General features: G+C 38.1%; 1 protein-coding gene across 1 annotated transcript; it reads right to left on the bottom strand.

Annotated features, from left to right (window-relative positions):
• Positions 1–3,983: 3,983 nt before the first annotated feature.
• Positions 3,984–8,672, bottom strand: LOC131601178 (uncharacterized). Its single transcript, XM_058872946.1, has 7 exons — positions 8,094–8,672; positions 7,385–7,695; positions 6,440–7,159; positions 5,817–5,945; positions 5,291–5,494; positions 4,704–4,904; positions 3,984–4,359 (listed from the first exon to the last, which is right to left on the bottom strand). Exons 1-7 carry the CDS (start codon positions 8,359–8,361, stop codon positions 4,237–4,239), a joined length of 1,956 nt encoding a protein of 651 aa, XP_058728929.1. The 5' UTR covers positions 8,362–8,672; the 3' UTR covers positions 3,984–4,236.
• Positions 8,673–11,780: the final 3,108 nt, after the last annotated feature.

The raw sequence follows: 11,780 nt of genomic DNA, 5'->3' as shown, positions 1-11,780 counted from the left end.
AGATTAAGCAGAACACTCCCCCTCCCCCATTCATTTACCCTAATCCAACATCAAACAACACCAAAGGCGAAATTTTGTTAAAAGACTTCCAAGGCAACATCAAAGGCTCCAACAAGCTTCCTATACTACATTAAAAAGCACTCCAACCTCTTCAATCGGTAAGCATTATGAGTTTTAGATCTATGCTTAAAATTGATATTAGGGTGTTTACAAATAGGAAAATATGTATTAGGTTAGGTTGGTACTGGTATTTAGGATGTTTAGAATGTGTAGACATAGGTTTAAAGTTTGATTTTGGGGTCTGCCATTGTAGGTTGCAGAAAAGCTCTGCGCAGGGGTGTTTCGGAAGTTCATTTCCGAAAACACCTCCATCCCAGTTTCGGAAATGAACTTCCGAACTGTATCAGAACTGCATTTTTTTTGTTTTTTCATTTGTCTCGCATATTAATCGATTTCGATTGTTTACAGGAACATGTCAGGCAACCAGCCAGCACGCATCAGACAGGGCAGGGAGTCCCAGACTGCGTCAGCTAGACGCGAGCGGGCGGCGGCGCAGCTGGCGTCGACACGCGGGCGGGGCCGGGGACGCCGTGTCCACGTTCCACAGGACTTGGTGGAGAGTTCATCTGCTTCAGGCTCTAGGAGTAGGCTGGCTCGGGTATCTTCTTCCCGCCAGCGAGAGGAGGAGGATGAGGATGAGGAGGAGGAGGAGGTCATACCGGATGTTGACCCTCCAGTCGGGGAGGAGGAGGAGGAGCAGGAGGAGCAGGAGGTGGATAGCTATCCGGGAGGGCCTTTTGACACTTCCCTGCTGATTCACTACCAGGATCACGTCGCTCGGCGGATCTGGGAGGGAGAGGTATTTTTTTTAACTTAGCCGTTTATTTGTCACCATTTTTTATAATTTTACCGTTTATTTCTCGCTTATTTGTTTTTTTTTTGTAACAGGAGAGAGAGCCATTGAAAATGGTGAACCACTCCAGGAAGATTTTCGGTTTGTTTAAACCAGCAGCTCAGTGGTTTAACGACCATGTGCGAGGTTCAGGGCTTAGCGGGCTCTGCATGACCGGGTACACCACCATCAGCACCGGCATGCAGGGGGCATTTGTGGAGCGCTGGCACAAGGAGACGTCTTCTTTCCACTTGCCGGTGGGGGAGTTGACGATCACCTTGCATGACATCCAGTGTCTTCTCCACCTGCCTATTAGGGGGCCGCTGTTGCACCACTCGAGGATCCAGAGGGTCGAGGCCATTGAGTGGATGATGCACTATTTGGGCCTGCCGCACGAGGTTGCTCACTTTGAGTGCGTCACGACTTGTGGGCCTCATGTCCGGTTCACTACACTGAGCATCTATTTTTAGTTCCACCTGGACGCGGCGGCCGAGGCCGAGCAGGAGGATAACGACCTATTCAGGGAGTACCACCGCGGCTGCGCTCTCCGGTGCTGGTACATGCATGTGGTAGGCGCTGCATGCTTTGTGGATAAGAGTGCCAGGTACGTCGACGTGGCCTACCTCCGCTATTTCATGGACCTGGATACCGTTCACCAGTGGAACTGGGGGTCAACTACTCTGGCATATCTCTACCAGAAGCTGAATGAGGCCTCCAACTGGAGGACGAGGCAGTTGGTCGGATCCTGCACACTGCTTACGGTACGTTTTATTTTAATACATTATCATATTTATTTATTTATATATGTTTCGTATTTAATTTTAATACATTATCTTGTTTCTGTTTCAGAACTGGATCATCTCCTACTTCTCCCGCATCCACGGCTTTCACATCGATCCTGCGTACATGGACGTCATGCCCAGGGCCGCCAGATACGCTCTCCAAAGGGGGAACGATGCGGTGGGACCATACCGTCTGTACTTGGACCGCACGATGCACGACGACGTCACCTGGAGGCCGTTCGTCGACTACGCTCAGATTGTCCCCTTTGACGGCATTGCTCTATATTCAGGCTGGTTGGCATGCGGGACCGGCATCATGGTTCGATATCTCCCTGAGCGGTGCATGCGTCAGTTCGGATTCGTGCAGCGGATACTCAGGTCACCCTTTGAGGCTGCTCCCGACACTGTGACCCGAGTGCAGCTCACTGCCATATGGGAGCATTGGGAGGATCATGTGGTACCGCTGGAGTACCGTCTCACTCGGGTCACCCAGGACTGGCACAGTGAGGAGGGATACGTCACATGGTTCTACCGGGTGTCACATCCTCTTCTGAGACCCGACATTCCTGGCGCTCCTAGGCCAGCACACGAGGAGATCCTGGAGAACCAGCAGGCCGAGGATGATCACGCCATTGATCTCATGCCGATCTGCCAGCGGATATCGATGCTTGGGCGGGACGCGTTGGATCGAGGTATCGTGGAGCGGGGCGGTCCAGAGGCAGTCGCCGTGATGGAGATGATCGTCACTGATGCGGACCGTGCGGCGACATACAGGCGGCAGAGGAGGTCTCAGGGGGAGAGGTTTAGGCACACCCAGTAGTGGTCGGGTTAATATATTTTTTGTTATCGGATTGTATCTTTAGCACACTATTTTTATTTTTTTCGGTTTGTATATATTATTTTCATCGGATTAGTATTTTTTTTTGTTTATTTATCATATTAGTATTTTCAGTTTATCTATTGCTTATTTTATTTGGCGTTTGCGTTTAATTAAAATGCGAGACTGTTATGAAAAAACATAAAAAGAAACACAGTTTCTGCATAATTCGGAAGTTCATTTCCGAAGACACCCCCCATGAGGTGTTTTCGGAAGTTCATCTCCGAAGGCACCCCCCATGGGGTGTTTTCGGAGATGCACTTCCGAATTAAGGAAATTTTTTAAAATAAAAAAGCGCTTCGGAAGTTCATTTCCGAAGCAGGGGTATTTTGGGATTTTCGCTGGGGGTGACCCCCATAGGGAGGTGGCCAAAGAAAAAACCGAAGATGAATCAAGCAATCATAAATAATGAATTTTAGAGTATCTCCGATGGTGTAACTCAATTTTGGATTCTTTGTGGGACCCATTAAGCCACATCATCTTAAAGCAACTCATCCAAATTTTACTCCAATAGTGCAACTCTAAAAAACTCATATTGGGTCCCACACTTTTATCTCCAATAGTGTAAACAAATTGTTAAAAAGAGAAGAAGTAATACATCCATCGATTAATTTATTATTTGATAAAGGAAGAAGACGTTGCTTCAGAATGCAACGGTTTTCTATGGTGGCGAACTCCAATGGTTTAAAATTTTGTAACTCTCCTCTCCAGCCTGGCAAACTCATGAAAAAACTCCCGTTGGAGTCACCTATAGTCTATAGAAGATGAATCAAGCAATCATGTACTGTTTCCTAGTCCTCTAGCCTTCCTAAAATGGAATGCTCTAGTGAAAGAGATTAAAATGTGTAGTTTTTTTTTGTTGACAAAAGCAAAGTCCTGGTAGTTTTAGAAACACATTATTATCATGTCTTTTAAGGTTTTGTTACTAATACTAATGAGAATCACGTATTTAGATTGCCTAAAAAGTGTTTTCAAGTGGAAGGCATTTCTAATTTTAGAGTTTATCTAAAATTCAGTTAGGTAAAACTAAATTATAACATAATATTAAAGCCTATCTAAAATTCGCTGAACCACCTACTATTTTAAACAGTTTGTTAGGATTCAAAATTTTACTAAACATAAATAAAGTGTTGAAAGCCTACATTGAATGGAGCTTGTGTATTAAAGTGTTTATAAATGGGAGTGTCTCTCAGTCATCTCTTTCACCTTACAAGCTAAACTAATTTTGTAGTGTTAAATTTCACCTTAAAAGTTAATTTTGTAAGGTTAATAAACTATGCAAAGTCGGAGAATTTTTTACTAAGTTTTTCTCTAGCATGGTTTCTAGCATTGTTGTTATCAAATGGTTGCCCGACTCTATTGCCCAGACATGTGTAATTCTTCTGGTGGTGTTTAGCCCCTTCAATCAAAACCATTAAAAGGATCAGAAGCATCGAGAAACAAAACAAGCCCATCTAAATCTAATGATGAATTTACAAATGCAAACTGTCTCCCCATGCATAATATTGACAACTAGGGAAAGCAAAAAAGATGGAGAAAATACACAGATCAAAATTCCTAAAACTAACACGTCAAAAACACTCCGAGAGAAAAATGACCATTTAGTCTCTTGCTCTCGAAGTTTAAAAAAAAGAAGAGAAAAACCCCTTGCGAATTCCTAAGTAAAATCATTAAAAGAAATAAACTTATTGGCTCTGAGAGTCAGATGCTGACAGGAGTCTATTAATGAAGGGTGATATAGCTGCAAGCAAAGCCTTTGGACATTCTTCATGAGGTAAATGACCACATCCAGATATTGCAACTAGTCTCTGCATGTGAAATGGTTAAGAGAAACATTAGAAATTTTATGCAACAAAATCATATAACAAGCACTAGTGAAATGCTTTGGAAATTCAAATGGAGTAGGATACTACATAAATCTGATTGGGGAAGTATTTATATGAGAAAGAATCCTCTCAAGCAGAAAAATTTTGATGTGAAAAATGGTTACGCGTTAAAAACTTGATGAGGCAAAATCATATGACAGGCATGTGAAATGAAGGAAAACATATGTGAAAAACTCTATCTGTCTTCTCATCCATTTTCATACAAACAGAATTACAAGTTTAGTGTAGAATGTATGAATATATATGGTGAAAAGAAGTATACATACAGAATTTTCAAGTTTTGAGGCCATAGCTTGACATGATTTTAAGGAGACAAGGGAATCTTCAGCTCCTGCAATAACTAACACAGGAATGTCTTCTACAGCTTGTAGCAATGATTCTGCATTTTTTGCTGAAAGTATGGTTTCAGATGACAATTTACCAATCTCATGAACAGCTTCATCCCATCCTTCAACAGATAGTGGAGCCTTAACACATAAAAGAACAGCCACATACGACACAGGTCAATAAATATGTTATGCAAGAAAAAATGCATGGTTTGAACAAGAAAAATGATTTGAAAACTGAAGCCGTGCTCCCTTGGGAAAGAAAGTATAAGGTATTAGACATGTGTAAACTTAGTGTATTTATTAATGATGCCTAACTATTTAAGAAAAGCAGAAAGTCATGAACACTGTTAAGCACTATGAATTTGTGATTACTCATTATTCGGCCTCAATCTCTAGGTTATGGTGTTAGGCTATGATTTACCATAAGTCCATAACATCTACCCTTCACATATTGAAACTTGCAAAGGACAGCGCAGTTCCTAATTAAACCATGTACATATAACTAAGTTCAGAAACAAACATACCTTATAGAGATTCAAAACTTCTGTAGTCAATTTGGTAGCATCATACCAAGCACGCCGATTCACCACTTGAGTGATTTCCGTCCTTAGTAGAGGACGAACCATGTGCTTCTTCCCAAGTGAGGTATGCAGGAGGATTCTTGCAAAGGAGGGAACCACTTCCCTTGACAAGCTAACATTTAGTAATACAACCCCTTTGATAGTTACCTAAATTGAACATAAAAAACATGTCAGAAAAAACTAAATCAAATATAATACATGCACATCAATCGCATGACATGACAATGTTCAACTAAAACATGCGTTTATAGGTATTCACTTCTGTATGTGATTATATAATCACTTACATCTTTAAAAAGAAAATAAACAGTCTAGCTACAAAACCAGACTGTTACGAATTAAAAAAAAAAAAAACATAGAACTGCAAAACTACAATATGCTGTGACTGAATTTGCAAGCCAGAATCATAATTAGGCTTATCAAATACGCAAGTTGCCTATTTACCAAATAACAAGCAAGAAATACTCACGTTACGATAATTCATTGATGTTTGAACTCGTTGGGAAGCCATAAGAGCAAGCAATCCTCCATCATCGTGACCAATTAATACCACTGACGAAAATCCAATCTCAGTACAGAATGATAAAAGCAGGTCAATCTGAACAAATAAATGAATAAATATGTCAGATATTTGATTTCGGATAAAATTTACGTAGAAAAAAAAGTAAAAAAACATTATATGAAAGTTAGAAGAATGATAGAAATACACTCTTCCCATCAGACTCTATCTTTAGAGGAAGATCATGTGGATCCCACTGAATATGATGACAATGATATATTCAGTGAAATCCATGCAAAATCCACTTAAAATCAAAATATCAAATTAATGTGTCGCTAGCTGTTTTCTAAAAAGATATGGCATTGAATAAAAACGCCAAAAAGAAAAGGAAAAACAGAAAAGGGCTTCCAGATTGAAATTTGAAAGCCATTACTCGGCCCTCTGGTAAAAAGGACAACATTTTGATCATAACTCAGATAGATAACTGAGCTCGGCTGCTGCCTTCAATACTTGTTTATCCAAGAGTGTAAAACGAGGAATAAGAAAATAACATGACTCTAATACATCTTGCACCCATGATAAACTATAATCACCTGACTTTCAAGTTTATAAGGATTAGGCAAATCCTTTTCTTCCCAGTCCTCCCGACGCGGTCTTGAACTTAATCCCCAACCAGGACGATCGAATGCAGCAACTGTGCAATTAATCTCTCGAGCTAGAGACCCCATAACATGCCTCCAAGAGAAAACTCCTCCACCAAACCCATGTATTAAAACAACACCTAATTGACCAACATTTTGCCCCAGAGATAATGAATCCAATTTACTAGTTTCCTCTTCACAAATATCATCTAGATGAAAAATAGGGATATCTTCAGAAAAAACTGAGGTTGTTGTAGTACTATCTAATAGAGGGGCATATAGAGATGATCCCTTGAGATTATTGCTATAGCTCCTGTGTAGATGCGGCTCTATCTTCGGAGACATATCTAGGCAATGTCTATCCAATTTTTCCAACCCTCCAGCCATTGATGAAGTGCAGTAACTAGAATTTGATTCAACGCGTGATGCTGATGACAATGTATGTGGAGGTGAACCAGGCAAGCTGAGCTTGTAATGAAGAGGAAGTCCTTGACATGTAATGAAAAAGCTATCTGAGTCTGCAAGTAATCTGGCCTGTAATTCTTCGTCACGAGCAGTCCCAAAAGGTCTCCGCCTCATTTCACTGTCACTTTTAGGAGTTCTGCCCCCAGAAGGGGTAGGAGAACGTGGTACCTTTGGATAGCCGCAAAAAGCACTTTTGCATGATAGGGCCTGTTTAAATAAAGCATAAATGCATCAAAAAACAAAGCATAAATAAACTTATGCGGTTTTCAACTCGTACGAGCCACCACCAAAAAGTCATGGCAATTTCAGAAATTTTCTTTAAGCTAGATTGTAGTATTACAACAGCTTATATATTAAAAACAAGTTAAACCAAAGCACACATAAACCAGCCTGAGAAATTACAGAAACTGGATATAACAATTCCAAACTTACAGATTCAGGGTCAACGCGATGAAACAAGAGCTTTCTCCGTGCTCTACAGCTGGTTCTATAAGCAACGACAATATGGCCAAGCGCAAACACGACAGACGAAAGAAACAAGACAGGCATTCCCCATGACTTCTTCAAATGGAGTCTCTGCCTTTTTAAAGAAGCTACTGAAGCTTCAGCTTCAATCTGGGAATTTACAGTGAAAACACAAGCTTTGACTGAAAGGAGAACAATTGATGAAAAAGAACACAGAGTCACAGTTCCAAGGTAAGGACCGTGTGAAAGAGCAGGTCCATCACAAATAGAATAAACACCTGCAATTAACAGAGAAAAAAAAAACTAACATCAAAATTAAAAATAACCATATTGATTCCAGCTTTTATTTCTTTCTACACATTCTATCCATGGAATTCATTCCACATAATTACCGGATACTGTCAAGGTTTTAAAAAACAGTCCATGACCACGAAAACAGACGCCATCACAAAACGATATCAGCAGGTGCCGATACCAATAATGTTATCACCGTTCTTATATTAATTCACACCACGACCACGACGACTGTAGTGAAATCACGAAAGCCTTCGCGATCGCGACCGCTTTTTAAAACCTTTGATACTGATTCTTCAATTCAACCAACTATTAGTGAAAAATAAACAATAATATGAAACTTAAACAACTGAACAAGTGAGATTAGAACTTAGAGGCATACATATAATGATGAAGGATCGGATGAGTGAAACAAGAGGAATATCGGTCAATGAACTCTTGAAAGAGTACCGGCGAAAATGCTCAATCAAACCGTAGCATTTAACACAAGTAAAATTCGAGATCAAAACGCACGGAACAAGAACATCGACCACCGCAACAACCACCGGAAGCGACGTAACAAGCAGCGAAACCACCAATACAATCACAAAGAAAACCGTCCGAACACACCTCCAAAGCTTCTCGAACAAGCATTGTCCTCCCTTCGCCATAACCGCCCTAACAACCTCTCCGTGACTGACGGACGGTTAGTTACGATCGCCTCAACAGAATGCTTAATAGTTAATTGTTTACCATCCGATAAACAGGCGAAACCGTTTCCGATACCGGAGAAAAGTTCTCGGACGGCGGTGTAGTAGCCATTCCCGGTGGAGGAAAGCGGAGATCAGTTAGGGTTCCGGTGGGAACAAAAGCCGTTTGTTGTGATATTGAATGCTTCGTTCCCTTCTCTTCTGTTCTGTTTTTGTATTTCTTGGTGGCACTCTCTCTTTTATTTTTATTTTTTTTCTGAAATTTAATTTAATTTTTTAAAAATTTTGGTTTTCGTGGTTTTACGTTATTATCTAAGTTTAAAATGTGGAATATTAAAGTAGAGTATAGTGTGTAACATTAAATGAGTATAGTTGGAGTGTGGTGGTTAAGGAAGAGTCATAGGCAAGAAGTGGAATTGTTGGCATACAGGAAATCCATCATCATATTTTAATTGGAAGAAATTATTGGATACTCTTCCGCAGGGTTTCTTATTTTTCATGATGAGTGACCCAGCACATTATTTCATACCGATTAAGAAAAATATAAAAAAAAGTAAGAGAAATAATATTGTTTTTACCATAATATCTTTATCATATATTGAAAATGATAAACTTTTTAATAATTAAAGGATAGAATTAGAAAAATATATTAAAAATTAAAACGAGTCATTTATTTTGGAACATCATTTTATTCTAAATGGGTCACTCATTGTGAGACGGAGATTATATATTTTAATATTATTTTTTTTTCAAGTGTGTTATCTACTCCCTTCGTCTCACAGGAGATATTTTCTTTATAATTTTAATATTTTTTAAAAAATAATTAATTATGTCAATTTTAATGATAAAACGAATATCATTTACTAAAATAACCTTAATAATAATAACTCTTTACTGCGAAGAAAACTCGTGCACAAAAAAAGAAGGTAGATAAATCACTCTTTATTAATAATGCAACAAAACAAGCATGAAGTGCACGATCTTCTTGAGCCAAACGATGGTTAAAATATAATTCTTTGAAAACTATCTAACATGCACTCACGCATGCCAATTGGCTTTTTATTTTGAGAAAAGTTATATGTATACTATAACTTACACTACACCCACTACACCGTATAAATATCAGTAAATGTATCCATTTTAATTTTTTTTAATAATTTACTTAATTTAGATTTATGTGCCAAAACATTTTCCTTTCTTATCATGCTGGGTGTAAAATACAATGTAGGAAAAGTGGTGTATAAATAGCACACCTCTTTTATTTCATCGGCAACTAAAAGTCCATATATATTTTTCGATGACTTATGTGCATTTTAGATGTCATACGATACATGTAATTCCAAAAACTTGGTTTTCTTTCTTTGTTTTTCACCTGCTTAAATTGACTTAATTAACATTGAAATTTCGTTGTGCTGTGCTGGTGATTATAATATGTATGTAGTGTTTATTATTACAGCATATGGTTTGAATTTCAAACTACTATCAAAAATCAATTTGAAAAGTACTTGGTAGTTTTTAAATAGGAAACATAAACGGTTGTGATGCAGAATGATTAGGTGTCGTTGGGCCCACTATTATGACTCCACTAAGTTAAGTCACTATCACCAACGAGGTCCCACTCAGACACACCCTGTTATGTTCTGTGCTGTTCTTTAATCCTATCCTCTGTTTGGTAGTTACTTGCTTGTCATCTCTCAAGAATCATTTTTCTATTTATTCCTCTTTCTTTTGTCTTTTTTTTCTCTCTTATAATTTTTTTCTTAAAGAAGAAAAATCAAATTTTTTTCATATGCAAAATACTTTTCATTTTAGTACAACTCATTCAAACTTGGTTATTGAAGAAAAAGTCATCTATTGACTTGATTAGAAGCTTCACATGTGTCCCAAACTTAATATTTAATATTCTTTTGAATGTTGCTAAAACTAATATTACTTTACTTGTTTTAATTTTAAAAAAATGCTTTCTTGAAATATTTCGTATCAAATAATTGTTAAAGAAACCAAATTTTATTACCAATTTAAAATATATGAATCAAAATATACTATTAGATCTATTCAAAACAATTTAAGAGTTCACCTCTTTTACATTACTTTTATATATATATATATATATATATATATATATATATATATATATATATATATATATATATATATATATATATATATATATATATATATATATATATATATATATACACACACACAGACGTGAACTGAACAAATACGGTTAATAGTAACGTGAACAACAAAAGAAACTTTATATAAATAAAGAAAATAACATGAGACATGCCATAAGGATAAATACAAACACCCTGCTTTAAACACCACAGGTCAACAAGAGACCAAACAGAGACCTGCACTACCCCACAACCAAAGGGTGTAAATACCTAAATACAGAACTTCTGCAGCAATTAACCTTACTCCTAAACCAAAAACCAGAAAAAGAAAAGATACAAACTAAAGCGACCTAAACAAGATTCTAGAAAAAAATATTAACAAACTGCTCCCAAACCAAAGACTCCCCTATTGATCCATCGACGCACTACGACTGAACAGATCGCTGTCAAAAAGATAGCATCCCTGTGAAAAGTGTACCAAAGCACCGCACCAAGCACAACAAAATTCGAAGCAAACAGAATATACCGATGAGCCAGAAAGACTTAATCCAAAGCGAATCCGGACCGGTGAAATTCTGAAAGAGATAGGGCACAACCAAAACTGACATGTTCCTTTCTAAAAACAAACAACACTCCTAATCATAATCAAAATGATCCCATCCTTAGAATTCATAGGCCGAGACATGGCCTAGGATTTGTCCTCCATTGAACATAGTTGAATTTCACATCCGCGTTGACTGATGACAACCACCTCCAAGAATACTTGATCGTGTCTTCAATTATCTTCTTTGATTCCACTTCTTTGTTGCAAAAGATTTTGGCGTTCCTAGCTTTTCAAATGCTCCATACACATGCAAACCAAATCACTCGGGCTTTCGGCGAGTTTTGTAACGCCCGTATAATTTTAATATTAATTTAATCAAGAATATTGAATTAATAATTAGAATTATTAAGGATTTTGTGAAAATAATAAATAAATAATGGGTTGTGGCATTTGGGCCATGTGAGAAATAGTAAAAGAGGGGGTGTGATATAGGAAGGCCCTTTACTAATATTATTATTATTTTCATAAAATAATTGGAATGGGGAAGAAAAAAGAACGTGAAAGAACAGAAGTCTGAGGAACGAGGAACGTGAAGGAGAACGGTAGAGGGAGAGACCAAGAATCAAGAATTTGACTAAGGTAAGGGGGGACTTATCTGATTATCATCTATTATCGGGTTAGGGGTTGATAATACTGAATAGATGTGGAATTCGGGT

The sequence above is a fragment of the Vicia villosa genome, linkage group LG5 (genome assembly GCF_029867415.1).
Source record: "Vicia villosa cultivar HV-30 ecotype Madison, WI linkage group LG5, Vvil1.0, whole genome shotgun sequence".
Lineage (NCBI taxonomy): Eukaryota > Viridiplantae > Streptophyta > Magnoliopsida > Fabales > Fabaceae > Vicia > Vicia villosa.
The sequence above is the reverse complement of the archived record's forward strand: the minus strand, read 5'-3'. Positions and strand labels throughout refer to the sequence as shown.

What these genes read in the sequence shown, in the direction of transcription:
- LOC131601178 (XM_058872946.1), bottom strand. Translation starts at nt 8,361, where the DNA reads ATGGCGAAGGGAGGACAATGCTTGTTCGAGAAGCTTTGGAGGTGTGTT. An exon ending in ATCGCGTTGACCCTGAATCT is followed by an intron (nt 7,160 to 7,384) that starts GTAAGTTTGGAA and finishes TTATTTAAACAG; the next exon opens with GCCCTATCATGCAAAAGTGC. An exon ending in CCTCAAAACTTGAAAATTCT is followed by an intron (nt 4,360 to 4,703) that starts GTATGTATACTT and finishes TTTCACATGCAG; the next exon opens with AGACTAGTTGCAATATCTGG.